The following is a 23,490-nucleotide window of genomic DNA, read 5'->3' on the forward strand; positions in this document are numbered from 1 at the left end:
GATAGAACTCTGGTAATCTCTGGAGTTAGTTGTTATAGTTGTCTCTGGTTGGAGCTTGTTCCTCCTGTGATTCTGTTAGTCTCTGTCAGCAGTCCTGGGAGTCCAGCTCTCTCCTGAGACTCAGTGGTCAGATTACTCTCTGTAGGCAAGCTCTCCTCTAGCAGGGAAGGTGCACAGAGGCCTGGCATTCAGATCTGCTTCCTGGCTGAAGATGTAGGCCCCAAACAGGGCCTGTCCCATCAGATGTGTTGCCTCTACAGTTTATTAACTCACCTATACAGACTAGCCACTGCGGGACCCTGGACACAATATGACTCTCTGCTCTGGCAGACAGAGCCCTCTTGCAAGGAAGGTGCCCAAATGTTTGGAGCCTGAAACAGGGTCTGTCCCAGAAGCTAGGTTGCTTCTGTCTGTCCCAAAGCTGTGTAGCTTCTGTGGTCCACACTCTCCCCAGTGCAGAAGGGAGCCTAGGTTAACTGGAGCAAAGATGGCTCCCCAACCAGCTCAGACTGTGAGAGCCCTCCTGGACAGACACCTCTCCTCTAGTGGGGAGGATGTTCTTATGTCTAGAGACAGAAATGGGATCTTTCCCAGAAGCTGTGTTGCTTCTGTGGGCTGCCCTCTCCCTGCAACTCACCGGAGCAAAGATGGCAAAGATAGCTCTCTTACCAGCTCAGGCACTGAGAACCCTCCCAGTTGAACACCTCTCCCCTGGCGGGAAAGGTGCCTGATGTCTGGAGCCAGAAACAGAGTCTGTCCCAGCCTCTGTGCCGCTTCTGCAGGCCGCCCTTTCCCCAGCAATGCACCGGAGCAAAGATGGCTCTCCTACCAGCTCAGGCCTTGAGACCCCTCCCAGGCAGACACCCCTCCTCGGGCGGGAAAGGTGCAGGACGACTGGAGCCAGAAATGGGATCTTTCCCAGAAGCTGTGTTGCTTCTGCAGGCCGCCCTCTCCCCAGCAAAGCACTGGAGCAAAGATGGCAAATATGGCTCTCTTACCAGCTCAGGCAGTGAGAACCCTCCTGGGCGGACACCTCTCCTCTGGTGGGAAAGGTGCTGGATTGCTGTATTTCATTTAAAGGTCACCTGTAGATGCTGTAAAAAATTAAAGCAAAGTTCCTTCTGGGATTTCCAGGTTCTCCTGTCCAGTAACAAGAAATTGGGCAGGACCCATGGTTATTGGTAGAAGCAGAGACAGGCTGTTAAGGAACAAATTGTTTCTAGGAGATGTCAGAAATTCAGTGTTCTTGTTCTCATGCCCAGAGTTGTGACCTTTTATAAGTCATTTAGCTCTTGCTTACTCTCCATATGCACACAGAAGTTTTTAGTTGTATGTGTGTATGTGTGTGTGTGTGTGTGTGCATGTGTGTGCTTGTGTGTGTGTGAGCGTGCAGTGGGTTAGCAGAGGGGAGAAAGAAAGAGATGCATAAGAAGGCATCACATTCCCTGAAGCTGGAATTCCAGGTCATTGTGAGGCTTCCGACATTGTTCCTGGGAATCCATTTCTGTAAGAGAGGCAGCTACTCTTACCATGGAGCCACCTCTCCAGCTCCCTAGCTCTCCTTAAGTGTACTGTCCTGGCCACCAAAATCTTTTACTCAGATATCATTATTCAGATCTTAGTTATAGGCTACTTTAACCACAAGGGGTACCAGTAAACATACTTTCCCCAGGTATGTAGAATTAGCAATAGCACAGAGACATAAGTAAGAAAGTTTTGGAACTACATGGTAGATAAACTTAGAGTAAAAACTGGCATAGATGTCCTTGTTCTTATTTTCATACAACCAAGTTTTACTTATCCTCCACTTCCAGTTCATGAAATGTATTTCCATAAATGCTTCCTTGGAAATTCGACTCCTAACAACGGTGGTTTCTAATGCTTAGTGTGCACTAACTAAAGAAAAGCAGAACCAGGACAGATATGGTGATAATGAAAAGGTTAGCAGAGGGGAGAAACGGTGTATACAGTGCTAGAGAAGTGGGCAGGCAGGCGTTCAGAGTCTGATATAAAGAGACGGATCACAGTGAACGGAGGTAGTCGGGGCTTGTATCTGGGATAGCTAGTGGATTACAGTAAGGCTAAATGATTGTTGCTAAGATTATAATCTTATACTCGAAAATCACACAACCATTTTTCTTGAAAAGAGGAGACATGGCACTATGAGGCAGAAAAGATGTATAATTCACTACAAAGTTCTACACAAGACACATTTTAATTTTGAACTGTAAGATTTCCATCTAGTCCTTTCTATTCTAAAATATTCATTAATGGTGAGTATGAGAGTGACTATCATAAAATGTAGAAGATTGCTAAGCTACCTAGCTTCGTTGATGAACATTTGAGCTTCGTTAATGAACATTTGTTATTTTGATTGCTTTTATAACAATTTTACTATTTATATTTTTCACCAAGGTGAAGCCATGAAAGACTTAAGCATAGCTGTCAATATGATGAAGAGAATCCACTCCTTGTTGGACAAACACTCTGAACTTCTGCAAGAAGCAGATCAGAAACTCATAGCCAGATGTCTTAAGTATTTAGGATTTTATGAGCTTGCAGATTCTTTGTATCCAACTCAGGTAACATTTTGTGATAGCTTCATTTTTAACTGAACTGTTATTTGTTATATACAAAGCTGCCCAAGATCAACCTTGTCTTGGGGAGGTGTTCGGAGAGAAGGGTTGTCTGGGAGTGGAGGAAACAAAAGACTTTAGTCTAAGTCAAATTGTGGGTCCAAGCTGGCAGCCTGTGTTCTGCTGGAGATGACTCCCTAGACAGTCTATAGATAGCTCTTGGCTCTGTAGTGCACTCGAGTCTACAGTCTCATTGTGTTCTATGCTGCCTGATCTGTTCGGTTCTGATCTAGACAGCTTCTTGCTACTCTAAAAAAAAAAAAAAAATCTCTCTGCTTAGCTTAAGACTGCTAGCTTTCTGCTAGTAAAAATTCTAAGAGCTCTCTGGATAACTTGTGGCTCTTCTGACCAAAGTCAGAAAAAATTCTAAAAGAGCTGTGTTTGCTTTTCAGACAATCTTCTACGAACAGCTTCTTGCAAATGTTCTATAAAAGAGCTGTGTTCGATCTCTAAGTAATTCTTGGGATTTTTGGCCAAGGTCGGAAATACTATTAGAAAAAAATTTTGAAGAGCTATGGAAAACTTAAAAAGAGCTGTATATGCTCTCTATAGATTTTCTGACTAGAATCAGAAATCTGTTAGAAAAAATTCACTCTTCAGAGATCTCCAGATAGCTCAGCTCTCATTGGAGAAAAATTCTAAAAAAGAAATGCTATTGTTTTCTGTTAGCTCATCTCATGCAAACCAAAAGTCGAGTCTTTTATTTACGTATCAGCTCAGTCATTTATTCCAGGTTCCATTTTGACCATCCCATGAGTCAGCATTCCATGATCTTAGCCCCTTGATTCTTAGGAAGAGATGGCAAGCATAAGTACAGACAGTAAGATAGCCATGTGGGAGGGACCACCCCCTGATATTACCTTTTCTACTACATCTGGGCCTAAACCTAAATTCCTTCTGTCCCAGGCTGATCTGAACTCAGGAATCTGTCTGTCTTTGTAAGCATAAATAAACAAAAACAAAACAAACAAACAAAAAACTTAGCTGGATGGGATCTTGCCTTGGGATCACCACTCCTTAAATCTCTCTGTCTCCTTCCTTAGTATCTTTCTGATAGCTGGCTCATAGTGCAGCTGCCTCTGTTCCCTTACCTCTATGAAGGCCCTCATATAATTCATATTGCATCCTTACTGTTGGTCCTGATCCAGGGCTGGGAACCATGCCATTCCACCCCACCAAGGTCATGCTGGACATGGCACAAAGCATCCTTCAAATGCAGTCATCTCTTTTAGGTTTATTTTTAATAGAAAATAGTGTCTTAGTTAATCCAACTGCCAAAAGTTGAATTAATCAAGTGTTAGAAATATTTTATACAACTTGACTATGCATACTGAATGTCAGATGATTTATGCAGATGTTAAAAATTCACCCTATGCTTAATTCTAGCAAAACAACTCAAATCTATAATGGTTGTTTACTTATTTTAAATATGTTATGTTGTAGCCACAAATATTAGAGTAATCATTTGAAAATCTAGAAATCTACTACTTTATTTGTACTTCAGAAAAGTGGTAAGGTCTTCATGATGTTTAAAAGATGATTAAAAATGGTTTTCATATAGAAGAATTAAGTCATAATAGTTTCGACTATTTAAATTGCTTTCAAAATAATTTTTTAAAACAATATAGGATGCAGCAGATGACATAAAAACGAAGAAAAAGAATAAATATTCAGTTGGGATTGGGCCGGCTCGGTTCCAACTACAATATATGGGTCACTATTTAATACGAGAAGAAAGAAAAGACCCCGACCCCAGGGTCCAAGATTTTATTCCTGACACGTGGCAGGTAAAAATATGAATAAAACAATTACATTTTGTAATCATATATGAATCTAGGAGTTTCTTAGCGTTAAAGTTTCTCTTTGTGTGTGTTAGTGTGTTCATATTTGTCGTTACCATGAACTGCATAATATTGAGTTATTTCCTTTAAAATACTTTGCTGTTTAAAAGGTCTCCTTTAGACTAAATTTTTCCATTTAACATTTAAGAATTCATTTACTATGTAGACCATTTCCTTGGTGAGGTGTTGGATGAATCCATATACATAGATTAAAACCTTAGAGATGTCTGTGCTGTTCAGCTACTATCATTTTGTACCAGGCTCCAGCTTTTCTCTCTGTCATTTGAATTTCATATATAAACAATGTAAAATTCACGAAGAAGTTTGTGTAGTTCAAACAGTGGGAAACTTTATATATTTACAGACTACACATGTTACCATTCTAGGTATTTTTCTGATATATATCTATATCTATATCTATATCTACATCTACATCTATCTGTCTGTCTGTCTGTCTGTCTGTCTGTCTGTCTGTCTGTCTGTCTGTCTGTCTGTCTGTCTGTCTATCTATCTAATCTATCTGTCTATCTGTCGATCGATCTATCTATCTATCATCTACCTATCTAATGAATATTGATGGCTACAAAATTTGGAAGCAACCTCTTCTGCACACGTTGAACAAGAGCATTATTGACTTATACAAATGGAATTTTGTAGGTTCAATCTGACTAGGTAAGCCACTTTTCATTAATATAGTGAAAGACTGGAGGCAGCATAGCTTTAACATAAAGATGTTTGTCTGCCTTCCACTTCTGGGCTTTCAACAGAGAGCAATCAAATTCTCTCCGACTTTCCATGCATCCCCCAAGTCTTTCATTTTCTTGTCACACTGAAGCGTGGCTTGTGGGGAGGACTAGGTTTGGGGGTGGGCGGGTTGGGATTGGGAGTACTTCGTATCTTCTGTACTTCACATAGGTTTTTCCTTCCCTTTGATTAGTCATCATCTTGATGAATAAAATCATAGGATATAAAAGATAATGCCCCGTATAGTCCCATATAGAGGGTAAGAAGCAAAATGAAGAATTGGTGCTCTTTCTGCCTGTCAACTTTTTTCTTACTGTTGTGAAGTTAGGGATTGGCTGTTTCCAACAACTATGTTTCTCAAAGACACTCTGTACTCCTGTTAAAAACAACCTTCCTAATACTAACTTATTCTGACACTTTTGAATGATTTCTCTTTTTTATATAATTATCTATTGTATCTATTGTACAAAAGAACAGGTTTCAGAGTGATCTTTTCCTCCATGTATGTTGTATACTTTGGCCACATTTCCACCAACACACACACATGATTCCCCGCCATCATCAATGGCTCTTTTTTTCCTCGATAGTCCCCTTTCTCTGTGAAGTTAATTTTAATCTTTACACTCCATTTCACACATAAAACCCATCTCTCAGCTGCTCAGAAAACAAATAAATCACACCATTTGAAAGAATGAGTAGTCCATTATATTTTCCTTTAAAAATTTCTGTGTGTCTGCAGCTCTCTCTTAGTGAGGTTCAGAAAAATCACAGTGGAAATAGACTGACCTGACTGTTTTGGTAACATGGCTTGTTTGATTGACATAAATCATGCTTTGACCCCTGTAGCGAGAGCTCCTGGATGTCGTGGATAACTATGAGTCTGCAGTGATTGTTGCCCCAACATCATCTGGCAAGACTTATGCTTCCTACTATTGCATGGAAAAGGTGCTGAAGGAGAGCAATGAAGGCGTGGTTGTGTACGTTGCACCAACAAAGGTAGGGATCCAGAGAATGTAATGTTTTTTCTTCATGATGGAACTTACTCAGAAATACTAGACATGGTTATGTGGTAGAGTTGTGTGAAATAAAAAAAGAAGGGCATTGTCCCACGCAAACATCCGCTACTCTCCAGCCCTGTCGGTCTCGCTGCTGCCATGGCTAGTCCCATGTAGCAACCACCCATCAAGCTGTCGCAAATCCTATAATCAGGTAAAATCAAAACTCTAGAGGCAATGCTGGGCAGTGGTGGCGCACGCCTTTATTCCCAGCACTTGGGAGGCAGAGGCAGGCAGATTTCTGAGTTTGAGGCCAGCATGGTCTACAGAGTGAGTTCCAGGACAGCCAGAGCTATACAGAGAAACCCTGTCTCAAAAAACCAAAAACAAACAAATAACTCGAGAGGCTTGTAATTTATCAGATAGATTTGTATCAGTAAATTGTTACCCCACAAAAAGGCCACACAATGAACCTAGAGCCAATTGATATTGATATAAATTGTCCATCTAGATTGGACAAATTGTCCTGTAATTATCCATCTGTTATAAGATATTCCTGGCTACTTAAAGCCACATGGAGTTTGGACCATCTCTCTCTTCTTCTATCTCCCTTCCTCTCTGTCCCTGTACTCTCTGTACTCATCTCTAAAATTCTCAGCCTGCCTTCCTTTTCTATTGCCCAATCACAGCCTCTCGCCTTATCTTGTGCCTGCCCTCACCTGCATGTAGACAGCAATCCACATGGTAGGTCCAGTTCCCCTTACTTAGTTTCACTAGTTAAAAATTAACAGAAGTAATGTGCTTCGTCAAGGCATTTTCATACACAGTATTTTGAGGATCTGACTCTCCTCACCACTTCTCTCGCCTGAGATGTAGTCCTCCTTGCCTGCTCCCATTTGCTTTCTTGTAACCTTCATCCCACTTTCCTGTCACATATATTCTGTTACCTTATTTCCCTTCCTTGCTTTATGACCATTTCCTTTCTCATGATTCCTTTCCTTGTTAGAGGACCTATATCTACATATGTATGCATATAATAATACATACATACACATATAAATACACACACAAGTACACATACACATACACATAGTACAAATACACATATACATACATATACAGACACTACACATATACATACACACAGTACACATACACATATGCATACACATATACACAATATACATACACACAGTATACATATATATATATACATATATACACAGTACACATACACATATATATACACATATAATTATACATACACACAATACACATATACACAGTATACATTCATATACATATATACACAGCACATATACACATACATATAAACACAGTATACATACACATACATATAAACACAGTACACAATGTATACACACAGTGCATATGCACATACACACAGTATGCATACACACATATATACACACAGTACATATACACAGGATAAATAGGACATATCTTCTCTCATACTTGGATCATAAATTTTATTTTATTTTATTTTTTTGGTTTTTCGAGGCAGGGTTTCTTTGTGTAGCCCTGGCTGTCCTAGAACTCACTCTGTAGACAAGACTGGCCTTGAACTCAGAAATCCACCTACCTCTGCCTCCCAAGGGCTGGGATTAAAGGCATTTACCACCACTGCCCAGCGTAAATTTTATTTTTATGTATATATTTGTGTATTTATGTATGTGTACTATGTGTATATGTATATATATGTGTACTGTGTGCACATGTATGTGTATGCATTCTATGTGTATATGTATGTGTACTGTGTGCACATGTATGTGTATGCATTCTATGTGTACATGTATGTGTACTGTGTGTATGTGTATATGTATATATATATATATATATATATTGTGTATATATGTATGTGTATGTGTACATTCGTAGTAGAACGATTTTTGATATCTCCATCATTCTATTAAAATTTACTTTACAGATTACAAATAAAATTATACTTTATTACATAACTAGTACATCATTTCTCTGTCAACCAGGCTCTTGTTAATCAAGTGGCAGCAACTGTTGAATATCGTTATACCAAAAATATGCCAGCTGGTGAATCTCTATGTGGTGTTTTTACCAGGGAATATCGCCATGATGCCCTCAACTGTCAGGTTTGATATGCTATTTAGTAAACTTGTTATCAAATTATACAACAATATTTTACCTTTTTGACTAGAAATCTAGCATCTTCAAAGGCCCATGAAAATAATTTCCTTGAATTTGTGAGGGATGGAACTGCTTCAGAGAAAATATAATTTTGTTACATTGTTAAAGAATGTGATAAATCAAGGTCATTTTCTGTAAAGATGCTTTTGATTTAAATTTTCAGGTTATAGCTCATTAATTTAAAATGAGATTCACAATGGCCCAAAGATCTTTACAAGCTACAAAACTTAGTGAATGGCAATTTTAATCACAATGAATTTTCTTGTTAAAGACACTTATTTTAGTTTAAAATGTTATGTTGTATCAAGCAAGCCTAGTCTTAATGAAGTTGTAGTTTTCTTTCTTATTGAGTTTTCTCATCAGAGATTAGGATAAAATGAAAACATACAACATGCTTTTAGTGTTTCATGTAGTAATGTAGTGATGTGCTGCCTGGCTTGCCTTTCAAAGAAACATCTTCCAACACAAATTCTGTTAGTGTTAGATTTGAAGGAATCAACATGGTTGAAATAATGACTCTTATTCTTACATCCATTTAGAAATATTTATTTAGTGGAAACATTTTTATGTATTCTTTGATACCTTCATACATGCTTGAGATATATGATGATCCTGTTCACTCACTTCCATTTTTTTGTCTCCCTCCCTGTACTCCCCCCTCCCCACCTTTATCCTTCCCATTATCATGTCTCCTTCCCAGAAGTCATGGGCTTCCAGAAACTCTGGAAGTGGGACTGGGGTGGGACCTTGTGAGCTGGTTCCCCATTCCTGCTGGGATTTTGACTGGTGTGAGGTTCTGCAGGTCTTGTACAGATGATCAGGGAGGCTGGGGGCTCATGAGAGGAACTGCTCTGCCTGGTTCAGAAGACAGCAGTTCACCATACTCTACACTTTCCATCTCTGTCTCTCATGGTTCCCCATGGGGTTAGGAAAGATGTCAATCTAGGTGTCCTATTTAGCACTAGATACAGTTGGAATGCTCATAATGAGAATCTACCCTTCATGTTGGATATTTGACTGTCTTGTCCCATCAAAATAGAAGTTTCACATGGTTCAAACTAATAAGTATATTACAAGTGCAACAAATTTAACTCTTAGAAGTAGCATCAGATTTTAGTTATTAGGAGATACATTCAGGACTCATAAGCTTTACCTCATGTAACTTTAGAACTATGCACATACTAAGAGTTATGACACATGGTACTGTTGCTTCTAGGTGCTTATAACTGTGCCTGCCTGCTTTGAAATTCTGCTACTAGCTCCTCATCACCAAAACTGGGTGAAGAGGATCAGATACGTTATATTTGATGAGGTATGTTTGATATCACTTCTCAGACTAAACTGTAATGAAGGTCTTTGCAGCTTTGGGACATCTGCCCCTTGGATGAAGTTCAGATTGGGAGGCAAATTTCTTCCAAACATTTGTCCCCGCTGAGCGACTGTTTGGGGTTGCTTCTTCTGTTGTGACTCAGCAGTATATATTGGTGTGAGGAATGGGTCTTCACTGAGGCTGCTGTTGTGGGAAAGAAAGGAATTAATCTCTCATGACACAAGTTTCACATGATAGAAAATCCAACTTGATTTCCAAAAGAAAGTCGTTTTTTTCTTAACTTATAATGTTCTTTTAAAATTTCACATCATGTATCCCAGTGCCACTTATCTCCTGTCCCCTCATACCTGTCCTCCACCCTTTCAACCTCCCCCTAAAAAGAGAAATAAAATCTTGTGGAAGTTGTAGTGTGTCACAGTGTGGCCCACAGTTGGTTCACACTTCTTAGCCTGCAAATGTTCATTGCTATGAGTCGTTGATCTGGTTCCAGGCCTCTGGCTTCTGCTACACTATTAATACCGGACACTCACTGTTGCTCCTCTTAGATATTCTGTTGTTGCTCTGTATTGTGTAGATCATGTAATTTTAGATCAGTAGGGCCAACCCCCTTTATGCACTATGGTAGTTCATTGATGCTGGGATGGGCCAATTTAAAGCCCTGGATCTTGGCCTGAGAGGTCTCTGAGCTGGTTAGTCCACCAGCTCTCCCACACCTACACCATCAGCTCTCCTGCCTTACCCCAGCTGGCCCATCCACTATTACAGCCAGCAAGAGGCAGAAACAGTGCTCCTGATCCTCCCATGCAAGAGGCAGAAACAGTGCTCCTGCTCCTCCCATGGCCTCTTGGCTGGCTGGCTCATTCAGACCCTTGCCACCAGGGCCTACTTTCCTGAGTGCTGCAGCAGCAGAAGGCAAGGATGCCTCTCCAGCTCTCATGACCCAGGGGCCAACGAGAGGAGAGGCTTTTGTGCCACAGCAAATGATGCCAATTATACAAACAATCTTGTCCATCATGATCTCTAAGGAAAACAAATGGCCCATTCAAAATATGGTTTTAAAAGCATGTGTTTTAAAAGACATATATGAGGAAATCTAGAGAGAGGGACTTATTGTTAGACTTAAAGAAACAAGATAAGGAAGTTTTTAACTTCAGGTTCTAAAGGAGAGTCTGATCAAATGGGTTACACTTCAAGGAGTGAACCTTTTTGTACAGTTCTGGCCCAGGCAGCCTGGGAGGGGCCAACAGAAAACTGATCTCAGTGTATTTCTTCATTTTCTGAGCTGTAGCCAATTGAATATGTTGGTCCAATCTAGAGATCCAGAGAACATGGGAGTCTCATAGAAATACTATCTTTGGTTCAGTTTCCTTGGGCAGAAATAGTGGGTAAAATGCAATGTAAATGGCAGCATCTCCCATTCTACCTGTGCATAGACACTTAAGGCATCACAGAAAAGTAGATTCTTTTATTCCTGGCTAAACTGAAATGAGAAAAGAAGCCCATATTTAGCTTATCTTTACTTTGTTTCAACATTAATAATAATAATAATAATAATTAATAATAATAATGATAATGATAATAATAAAAATTTGTTGTCCTGGAGATTAAATTCAAGTCTTGGGAGGAGTCCACTACTGATCCAAATCCCCAGCCTTTTCCTCCATTTTATAACAAGTTGCTTTTTTTATTTATTCGATACTAACTTGTTATGTTTACTTTTAGTTAACCTGCATATTTTGCATCCTAGGGGCTTTAGATAGTCTTATTTAAATAATACAAAGCCATGCATACATGTAGGTAAAACACTCACATACATAAAAATTTAAAAGTTTAAATTACAAGGCAGTATAGAATACCTAGTTTTAGCTTGGATTCCAAACTCTGAAATAATATAACACTGAACACCTCAGTTGTTCCAGTTGTGTATGAGGGAAACCACTAAAGGATTTGGAGGTTAGCATCTCTTCTGCCAGAGTCAGGTAAAATTGTTAAATATTGCAAAGCTTAGTGTTTAGCAGAGTGGTATGTCATTTGACCAAGGCAAATCAGATGGGCAGAACAAAAAAATATACATACATACATACATACATACATACATACACACAGCTCTCTACACACATCTGCAAATCTGTCTAATTGATATCTTTCAGGTGTAAAATGTAACTTCTTTACTTAAGATCATGTCTGAGAATCCTTTTTTGTATCTTACTTAATTTGACCACGCATTCATTTATTCAGTCTCCTTTGAGAAATGCCTCCCAAGAGCCAGGCATGGTGTCAATGCTAGAGTAATGCAGATTTGAAGACACAGGTTAAATGAGAAAGATTAGTTAAGGCAGGGAAAACACAAATGCTTATAAACTGACACTAGTGCTTACAGTGAAGGTCAAGAGTGTCAATCAAAATTCAACAGTGGCAGGCTGGAGGACCACTGGGAAAATAGATGCTCTGCAAATCTTTTATAACTAGTGACTCTGAGATGAGCTTCACAGATTAAGAGGTTGTGGTTACTTTTATTGGCTTTTAATTTTCCTGGTGAGAATATTTTATACAGGAGACACAGACATGTGAAATCTCTGGTGTGGGAAGTGTGTACTGAGGAATGGAGAAATGGCTGATGAGTACGGGTCTCAGTAAGATGGGATGAGCAACTTTGGATGCAGCTGGAATGGCAGCCATAAGCCAACTGTGCCAAGCATTATGTATCCCATTAAATGCTTACATTTGTTCTGCAAGGAATGGGAAACCATTGACAAGTGACTTGACTAGATACAGCTTATCTTTGAAGCATGTTGTTTTGTCTGTGATGTCAAGAATGGCATTAGTCACTAAAGAACTGAATCATTATTGAGATGTGGTAGAGGCTTGATTGGCAGTGGACATGGCAAGGAATACATTGGCCTTGTATTGTATTGTAGTGAAAGCAAAATAAGAGGAGTCACAGGTGAGTGGTTAAAAGTATTAAGGAAAATGTAAAAGTCAAGATGTCGTACATCTGGGTTTTTTTCTGTAGTTATTTAAACTTTCATGGTCCATTAAAGGTGATCAAAGATACCTATCACCAGGTTAAGATTCCATATGTTATTTCAATTTGCCATTCTTAAAAACTAACTCATGAATTGAAAACATTCTTTTCTCTTATAGGTCCATTGTCTTGGTGGAGAAATTGGAGCAGAAATCTGGGAGCATCTCCTTGTCATGATCCGATGTCCCTTTTTGGCCCTTTCAGCTACCATTAGCAACCCTCAGCATCTCACTGAGTATGAATTTGGCTCCCTTTTGGATCTCTTTTGAAAGTCTAAATTTCAGACTTCCTTGATGGGTTTTAGATTTCTGGTTTACTTACAGCAATCCCTGAATTTTCAAGTTATTGTCTGTTTAGCTCTTTCTGACAAATCTTAGCTATTCTCCATGAAGAAATATCTAGATCCTCTTGGGTCAGATCTGCAGTTGAATAGGAAGTATCATGTCATATCTCAAAAACTAAAACGATGGCTGTATATTCCTTTTCCCCTCTCCCCTTTACTAGGAAACAAAAATCAGGGTGCTAGAATGATACACTCAGCCATAGGTTCCAAATTAATCATAATTTTTTTAGGTATATTCAGGAAGAGAGCAAAGCTTCATTAGTTGAAAGCCACACATCTTCTGGTCATTGGCGTGGCTTGAATGATGATGACTGATAACAACGTATCCCATAGCGTCTCCTTGTATCATATACTAAGTTGTATGCATGTAGTAATTTATCTTAAATATCATCAGTATTTGTATTTGATGTACTAGTATTTCCATTGTTATCCTTAGATAATAGTACTGTTGTATTAACTTTTAAACAAGAAAGGCAAGGCACAGAAATATTAAAGATTCATGAGGAATTCAGAGTTACTAGTAAGGCAGCTAGAATTTTATTTCAGGTTATGTGACTCTAGAAGTAATTCCCTTATGTGAAAGTTTTAAGACAAGCAAATTTTTCTTTTTAATTATTTAATTAAATAACAATACATTTAATTATTGAATTTCATGTAACTTATGTCTATTTTCTGCTTAAATAATGTCTGAGCTAATTTTGTGTTGATGTGACCAAAGGATAGCTTCAGAGAGTTATATCTTTATTTAGATTTATGGTTTTAGAAAGATTTCAACTCATCATAGTGGGGAAGGCGGTGGCGGGGTGGGGGGAGATTCATCTCTGGAAATGGGACCGAAGTGGCAGCTTGTTCAATGGCAACAGACAAGAAGCAGAGGTAAGGTACGAAAGAGTGGCGAGTATAAACTTTGTGATGGCTAATATTGATTGTCACCTACAAAGTCCCATTACTAGTGGCTGATCTATGCTATGCTGTTCCCTCATTTTAATGGCTCCATGGAGTTCAACATAATAACAAAGACTGGGGACCAAGCACTCAAAACATGAACTATTACGGACATTGCTGATTAAAATCATAAATAATGTCTGTTTTCCTCTAAGGTGGCTTCAGTCAGTAAAGCGGTACTGGAAACAAGTAGACAGTACCATGGAGGAAAGAACTGTGTCCCAAAGAAAGGCTACCTCCCGTGGCAGCTATTACAAAGACCAAGCCCAAGCCAGACAGTCATACAAAGTGAGACTTGGTACGAATGCTCTGTGTACTTGTACAACGGTGCTTTTGTTTGGTTTTGTTACTTGCTTTCAAAATAACCTACTCACTGCATTTCTGATCATTTGGAAAATCTCGCCCTCCCCCTTCTAGTCCTCTATGGAGAGAGATACAATGACCTAGAGAAGTATTTGTGTTCTGTGAGACAGGGCGATGTTTGCTTTGACCATTTTCACCCCTGCGCTGCACTAACCACAGATCACGTAAGTAACAACCTCTGCTACATCCATTCCAAGTAACAGCACTGTCTGGCTTACTAACTTATTAACTGGCTTACAATACTGTGTGGAATGTAGCCAGAGTGCGACCTGATGCTGGAATGAAGAGGAAACACTACAGCTTGGGTTCTCTCTCTCTCTCTCTCTCTCTCTCTCTCTCTCTCTCTCTCTCTCTCTCTCTCTCTCTGTTTTTTCAGACAGGGTTTCTCTATATAGCCCTGGCTGTCCTGGAACTCACTTTGTAGACCAGGCTGGCCTCGAACTCAGAAATCCTCCTGCCTCTGCCTCTGCCTCCCGAGTGCTGGGATTAAAGGCATGCACCACAGCTTGGATTTTCAAAGGAACAGCAATGTTCTAGTTTCCTTAATTTCTTGATCATCAAAGCTTAAAAATTACTAAATATTTTAACTTGATGGTTATATTATTTGGGGGAATGTTTTTTTCTGCCATTTTCCATCCCCCCTCTTCGTTAAGCACTTATGTCTGCGTGTCTCTCTTAACGAGCTCACTTCTGTACCACTAATGAAGTAGTGAGGACAGGCTTTAACCTCTCCTGTCCATACAGCTTGGTGTGGCTGTGGCTCATACGTGAGAACATGACTAATGCATAGGATCTTAAGCCAGGAACACATGCTTTCCGTCTCCATAACAATCACGTTACAACTCTTTGGTAGGGACTTTGCAGAATAGAGACCTTGAAAGCAGTGCCACCTGGGCTACTGAGTGGTTGGGGGGAGGGATACTTCCTTAAATATGTCCTGCATATACTTCCCTTCCTTTCTCCTTCCACTTCCTTGATAGGTTCATTTAAACTCCCATTGGCCCTCAAAATGACACTCTGTTCCTTCCTTCCAAGACCTGAAAAATGAAGTATATTAGATATTCTGATACTATATGGCTCCTTAATTATAATTCTAGTCTTTAAAAGGCTTTATTGGATTTTTCAAAAAGGGCAACTATACAGCCCTTAACAACCAAAGTCTTCTGCGCTTGTCCTACATTGCCTGTGCTGAACGTGTTTTGCTTGGAAACCTTCATGTTATACCTCATTGGTTCCAAATGTCAAATGCTACTGACTTGACCTTGCTGTTTCTTTTGAAGCTCTTATGATGCGAAGCCTTACTTATAATCCTTCTGTGACTTCCTCAACTGTTATGTAAACTTCTTCATAGCACTTAATGTTTATTTGCCAGCAAAGTCCGATCACCCTTTATCTTAGTCAGGGTTTTACTACTGTGAACAGACACCATGACCAAGGCAAGTCTTATAAAAAAAACCCAACATTCAATTGGGGCTAGCTTACAGGTTCAGAGGTTCAGTCCATTATCATCAAGGTGGGAGCATGGCAATATCCAGGCAGGCATGGCACAGGCAGAGCTGAGAGTTCTACATCTTTATCCAAAGGCTGCTAGTGGAAGACTGACTTCCAGGCAAGTAGGTTGAGGATCTTAAGCCAACACCCATAGTGATACATCTAGTCCAACCAGGTCACACCTCCAAACGGTGCCACTCCCTGGTCGAAGAATATACAAACCACCACACCCCTTTCTGATATCTACAGAATGTCAGACATTTGCAACATGACCCAGTATCTTTAAAAATAATGCAGTACTTTAAAAATGACTTTTTTTGTGTAAAGTGATCAAGGCAGGTTATCTTTAAACAGCCTCAAGTGCTTGCTCCAAGTGTCTTTGCTCTCCTCTCGGTTGCTATTAATGGAGTGACTGGAAAGCAGTAGAGTAGCTACATAGTGTGCTATGACCCTAAGTGACTTCTGAAAAGGTCACACTGTTGTACAGTAGCAAGGATACAGAGTAAATGCTAGGCTTGGGTATTGTTAAATGAATTTTAACAACCACTGGCATAGTATGTGCTTATGTAGGCCATTTCCTAAAGAAGAAGAGAAGTGAGTGGAACTTCTAAATGAGTAAATAATTCTAAACCTTGTTTAGTATACTTAGACTAAATAGAAGAGCTAAGTGATTTAAGGATGGCCTCAAACTTGGCCAATTTTAGCAACATAAATAAAGAGTCATCATCCAAGTAGCCGTTTCCTTTATGGCTATGTCAAAGAAACGATTCCCAAAGGGCAGGGATGGGCAAGTACAAACAAGCTGGCCTTAACCCAACAGAAACAAGGGATCACCAGTGAGGATTGCCCTCAGCCATACATGTCTTGTTTCTGGCAAACCCCAGCCCCTTGTTTGACCTTTGCCATCAATTGTCATGCTGTTCAGGCACAGCTGCTGCTGTCTGGAGGGCTGTCAGCCCCTGCAAACCCTTGAAAGAACTGCCATCTCTTGCTCAGTGTGGACTGATTGTTAATGTGGCCTGTGGGAGCTGAGACACTTGCGTTTGCAAAATAACGTATACCGTGGTACAGGGACCCAGGGTTGCTTCTCATCCTTTTCTGCCTGGAGTGGTTCAGGTTTTAGCAGTTTGCTGGTTTATAGTGGGAAACATCTAGATTGAATCCCATCTTGGACCACAGAATTGTTATTCCTTGAAAGTTATGAAGTATGAATTTATTAATTAAAAAAAAACATATTGATGGATCATTCACCACCGATGGAACGCCAGGCATTTGGCTAAGATTCATAGCTGTTATCTAATTTATTTTGCACAGAGACAGAGCTAATTATTTTATTTTAGAAATGAGGAAACTGAATGTGTTTAAAGGGGGCAAAGACTTAAGAAATCCCAAGCCTGTGACCAAACAGAAGATTTATGCTATAGAATGTACGGGGATTCTTGGACCTGTTTTTGTTTCATTATAGTTTGGCTGAAGGAAAAAAAAAAAAAAAACACTCTCAAGTGAGAATTAAAAAGAGAACACAAGGCTCATGGTGGGAAATGGGGCAGAGAGGTGTTTCTGCCGTGAGGAAGACCTCACAGAGGGTCTGACGTCATATCCCAGCACCCACACTGGGTGGCTCACCAGAGCTTAGACAGGAGATCTGTGTGGGACAGAATCTCCCACACATACACAAAATTAAAAAAAAAATTCATGTTAAAAAATAATAAGTGCCCTTCAGCTCCTTGGGTACTATCTCTAGCCCCTCCATTGTGGGCCCTGTGTTCCATCCAATAGCTGACTGTGAGCATCCACTTCGGTGTTTGCCAGCAACCCTAAAGGTGGAACAACAATACAAACTAACCAGTACCCCCTGAGCTCGTGTCTCTAGCTGCATATGTAGCAGAAGATGGCCTAGTTGGCCATCATTGGGAAGAGAGGCCCCTAGGTCTTACAAACTTTATATGCCCCAGTACAGGGGAACACCAGGGCCAAGAAGTGGGAATGGGTGGGTAGGGGAGCAGGGTGGGGGGAGGGTATAGGGGACTTTTGGGATAGCATTTGAAATGTAAATGAAGAAAATACCTAATTAAAAAATTGGAAAAAGTTAAAAAAATAGAAATGTAAATGAAGAAAGTATCTAATTAGAAAATGAAAAAAATATAATATGTGCAATGCAGTTTTCAATTTTCCACCTTTAATGGGCAAACTAGCCATTTCTATTCAATGTTTATATTCTATAGATAAAATATTAATAAGTTTGATTTTATTTTAATCATAGATTGAAAAGTATGGATTTCCTTCTGATCTCACCCTTTCACCCCGAGAAAGCATACAGCTGTATGACACTATGTGCCAGGTCTGGAAGAGTTGGCCCCAGGCCCAGGTAAAGAATCTTCACGGACTTCGTGCTGTTTTGGTAGGACCCACCATCGCTGTTCAGAAACACAGGGTCACCACTTGGCTTTGATGGGAGCACCCTCTTAGAGGCAAAGGGGAGTGGAGATGGGATGGGGGCTGCGGAGGACAGAGAGGGAAGGGGGACAGCATTCCAAATGTAAACAAATAAAATAACCAATAGTGAAAGACTAGCAGACATTTCCCCCAAAGAACTGTCTTCTCACTTTAATGATCTAGAAATGGTGTTTTATGTCACTGCCTGAAAATGTCCCTTGTTTCTCTAGACACTGTGGTTTCTAGGTCTCCATTCTCACACTGGGCTCCTGGCTCTCAGATTCTTTTTCTCTCCATTGCTTTGTGCCCTAAGCACTGTTTGCTTTCTCCAGAGGCCTGCGTGCTCTGTCTGTTTGCCTTTGGAGAGTTCCTATATGGTTTTAAATACCAAAGGCATGGGGAAGAACAAGAATTCTAAATGTCTCTAACCATAAGAGCCTATCAAACTGGCAAGGAAAAATATAATTGAGAAATATCTTTACTTTTTCGTGCATTATTTCTATCGTCTTCCTTTTCCAGAACCTATGTCCAGAGAACTTCACTCAACTTAAGAATAAAATAGTCATTAAAAAGCTGGATGCTAGAAAATATGAAGAGAGCTTAAAGGAAGAATTCACGAATTGGGTTAAAAATGGGAACGAGGAGGAGGTAATTTCACACATTTTGGACACAGCATCCTGTATTGTTTTCTTGAGTTGTATTGTTCAATACCATTTCTTTCCTTTCCAGTTTTCAATTTTTGCTTAGATGTTTAAGCTCAACTTGATGTGTAATGATTCTGAGCTAGAATTTAAAAAAAAGAAAGAAAGAAATTTGACTTTTTAAAATTCTTCTCTTCAGTGTTTCCTAAAACATAGGCAAAAGGCTACAAGTTCCTCTCGGATTTGATGACAGACCAGGGAGAACACAGAGTTCATGTTTGGAATTAATTGATTTTGGGGGGTGGTGTGGGGAGCAGCAGCATAGAAATGAGACTCAAGTAGCTGAAACAAAGTTTTTACTTTTCTTTTTTTAGTTTTGTTGTTGTTGTTGTTGTTGTTGTTGTTTTGGTTTGAGGATTTTCAGATCCACTCCCAAATCCTTGCCCTCCGATTTCTCCCATATCACTTCTACCATTTTCTCCTTCTAACTTCGTGGGCTCCCAGTCAGTGCTGCCAGTTGTGTGCGTGGGTGTGGTAGGTTATCCACTGGGCCGCCTATTCATGAAGAGCAGTTTTCCCTCCTACAGCAGCCATCCTGTGGAAGTAGCTTCCCAGCCTGGGGTGAGCCTTTGGGAACCTTTCCTCCTCAGGCTGAAGTCTGGAGGGGTGGATCTTACGAGCTTTTCCCAGGTATCCACAGGGGCTGTGAGTTCATGTGTTCGGTGTCCCTGTCATATCTAGAGATGCTGGTTTGCAGCAGTCCTTGGGGTTTTCTTCTCCATGCTTTTACATTTATTTTAAATTGTAAGAGCTATTTAAGTACTCAAGTCTTACTACATGCTTACACATTTATTTATATTAAAATAATAAACTTATAGTCTCATTTTGTCAAGAAAAATTTTGATTCCTGATTTTTATTTTTAGGAATAACCTTCCTAATTTTGTGACCCTTTAATACAGTACTATAGGTTGTACTGACCTGTAAGCATAAAATTATCTATTGCTACTTTATAACTATAATTTTACTAGTGTTGTGAATTGTAATGTAAATACCTGATATGCAGACTAATTCGAAACCCCAAAGGGGACATGACCCTCAGGTTGAGAACCGCTGGTATGCATTATATTTTTCTTGTGTGATTTCCCTCTCTCCCACTTTGTATCTTGATTTGTTTTTATTTCATTTGGAAACATAATATAGTTAAGCAGTATCACCCTTCCTTGTTTATCTTGTCACTCCAAACCTCTTAGTCAGGTTTGAGTCTTATTTCCTATGCTGCATGGGGAGGGCTCCTTTCTCCTGTTGCCATGGAAACAGCATCAGTCACTGAGCTGTCCTTTACTGCTGGACTCATGCTGTCTCAGACATTTGCAGATGTGTACATACAGTGCACTGGCAGATCGTTATCAAGTGTGTGGTGTGTATGCATTCTTCTTGTGCTTACCATAGTCCTGTGGCATATTCTCATAGTATTGAATTTTAAAGGATGGCAGCTGTGAAAGGATTTGAGTCAGAATGCCCATTCCTTTCACTGCTATGAAGAATTTAGTACAAATGCTTGCCGTTCACTCCCACAGGCCAGGATGGTGCTGAAGAAACTGAGTCCTGATTACCATGACCACTCAGGGAGGATGCTGAACTTCTTTCCATGTCTTGTTGAGAAGCTAAGGAAAATGGAGAAGTTGCCTGCACTATTCTTTTTGTAAGTTATTTAACTTTGTGAGGTAATTTGTGTCAGGCCATTCTGTTAAGGCAGACTTTATACTACCTTTTATGCTTTCATCTAGTGTTTATTATTCTCCAGTGCTCATTCATTTGTCAAGATCTTATGACTTATTTAAAGTCATACAATTTTCTAGTTCAACTCTTTGTTGTTCTGCTTCTGTTTGTTTAAGAAAGTATCTCAGTGTCTGCCCCAGGCTGTCTTCCTGCCTCAGCCTCCTTCATGCTGGGATTAAGATAGGTATCCATCCTTACGCCCAGTTTTAGTTACATGCTTAAGAATATTTTTAGTGCCCTATTAAATTTTTCTTCATTAGTTTTGATTCTCATTCTCATTTTTGTTATTACTATAAACTATCAGTTTTGTTTCTTTTAGGCCTTACTAGTAATTTTCAATACAGGTCTTGGTGTTTTGCAGAACCCATTGAGCATATCTATTAATGTTGCCTTCCCACCTAGAATTTAAATTTTAATAACATGTTATTTTATATATATACAAAATATTTTGGTTTTTAAAACTCATTATAAATAGAAATATGACTTAGAATCAGTGATATCTTGCCAAATTTAGATTATATAGAATATAATAGTTTAAAATTGAACATACTAGTTTAATGGATCCACTTCTGATAAAATGTGATGTGATAATTTAGTTAGTGGATAAAAGTATGTAGAGTAACCTTATTAGCTATGTATAAAATGGCAAATACTTTATTTACTGTAGATAATTGTAAATTAATCTAACACCATGGGATCATCAAATAAATAAAACTATAGGAGTATAAAGTATAATACTTATTAACATGTGCTGAAACATAGTAATGAATTATAATTAGGTGATAGATACTCAAAATAATGGTGATAGTAGATTCAGGGTCCTATATCTATATCTATATTTATGTATGTATGTATGTATGTATGTATGTATGTATGTATGTATGTATCTATCTATCTATCTATCTATCTATCTATGAGATTTAATTGCAGCAAAACTGCCCTTTTTGTTTTTGTATGTAGGACAAGAGAAAAACTCTTTCTGTGATATGAATAGTTCATATACTTTATCTATTCGCTTCCAAGCACAGCTATGGATGTTAAGAGCAGAGACATTCTCTGTCTCTGAGATATGTTTGCAAGCTTAACTGTAGCACTGAAGTCAGAAAACAAGTCTTTACTATTTATATACTCATATGCATATGAACATACATATTTTCCCCTGTTCTTTTGAGAGAATTAAGTTGGTCAAAGGTGAAAATCGTCTACACTAATTTAGAGTAAATAGTTTATGGTATGGGAGCTTCATGAGGAAGTGATGACCCAATGATGTTAAAAATGGACACTTAACCCTGAACTGAACATAGCAAGCTGTAAATCTGTGACATGGTAAGTGGGCATATGGCATCGAGTTAACAGAGAGGAGAAATGCCTGGGAAGACCGGCTTGTGCAGATGTCTCTTGTTCCCAACTTATCATCTTTCCAGTTTAAGGGTGGTATGTTCTGAATTATGAATTCCTAAGGTATCTGAAAAGGGTAATATTAACAAAATATGATAGTCAGAGTTCTACTTGTAGAGCTCTATCTTGGAACCTCTTAAATGAATAGTGGGTTATCTGTAAGACAAACAGTGAAAATCCTTTCTTACATGTTGTGTGACTTCATCTTTATCAGCACCAGATCATAAAAAAACCAAAGGTTGGTCTGGGACCAAGCCTTAACTGGCAGAGCTTACTTACTACATTAATAGTAATAGCCCTAACTTTCTGTACCCTGAATGGAGAAAAATGTGTAGAACATGTTCAGAGGCTGGAAATGTTGATATGCTCCTAAGGCCATGCGTTTCAAGGCTAGCCCTAAGCATAAATTCTACTTTTCTTTCCTTTACCTATGTCATTGGTTGGCAACCACTTAATTACTATGTGATCATACATAGGATTTTGGTGAGACTAAAATCAAAAAGTCATGAACGTGTAATCCAATGCTATAAAATATTAATTGCTGATGTGCAATTTCAAGAACACTTTCAATATATGTAGTTTAGAGAGACTTAGGAGGCACAGTTATTTCCAAGTGATGTAGATTTTTTAAAAAAGAGTCACACTCTGATGGAAATGATTGTATTTAACAAAATATGACAGATTCTTCCTCAGGAACTTGTACATCATATAGTCAGAAACATGAATTAGAAGACACACTCTGTTATAAACAGACTGTGTGTACTCCTGGCGAGGGCCTTTAATCTCTTTATATCCCCATTTCTTACCTGTAGTACAGGAATAATGAATTTGGTATAATGCCTGGTGTAATTGTTGATGTATCAAATGATGTATTATACTCAAGTCACTTAGAGTTGCACCTGAGAGCAACAACTACACTATATTTACTTCTCTTATTGTGTTACTTGATGTAGCCATGGAACATTGATTGCTATTTCTTGTAGTGACTATCATTTCTTATTTCTGACTTCATCTGAGTGGTTTATTTTGTCTATCTATCTATCTATCTATCTATCTATCTATCTATCTATCTATCTATCTACCTACCTACCTACCTATCTACCTACCTACCTATCTATCTATTTTGAGACAGTGATTGGGAAACATTGAACATACTAGAAAACAATTTGATCACTGAGCAATAGCCTCAGCCATCATTTTTCCTTTTTACTTTCTTAAGAACACCTCACCAACTTAACCAGACTGGTTTAAAACCCATTCTGTATATTAGGCTAATCCATTCTGTATATTAGGCTAACCCATTCTGTATATTAGGCTAACCCATTCTGTATATTAGGCTAA

General features: G+C 39.0%; 1 protein-coding gene across 1 annotated transcript in view; it reads left to right on the forward strand.

The window, feature by feature from the left end:
* The window catches only part of LOC110336269 (probable ATP-dependent RNA helicase DDX60), a 104,269-nt gene that overhangs the window by 44,833 nt on the left and 35,946 nt on the right, over positions 1-23,490 (forward strand). Inside the window, 11 exon segments of the mRNA XM_029532000.1 lie at positions 2,416-2,582; positions 4,265-4,423; positions 6,068-6,217; positions 8,223-8,342; positions 9,614-9,709; positions 12,872-12,987; positions 14,196-14,338; positions 14,458-14,567; positions 18,158-18,262; positions 18,850-18,978; positions 20,550-20,674. Of these exon segments, the coding sequence (XP_029387860.1) occupies positions 2,416-2,582; positions 4,265-4,423; positions 6,068-6,217; positions 8,223-8,342; positions 9,614-9,709; positions 12,872-12,987; positions 14,196-14,338; positions 14,458-14,567; positions 18,158-18,262; positions 18,850-18,978; positions 20,550-20,674 (1,420 nt within the window).

The sequence above is a fragment of the Mus pahari genome, chromosome 19, assembly GCF_900095145.1.
Source record: "Mus pahari chromosome 19, PAHARI_EIJ_v1.1, whole genome shotgun sequence".
Taxonomy (NCBI): Eukaryota; Metazoa; Chordata; class Mammalia; order Rodentia; family Muridae; genus Mus; species Mus pahari.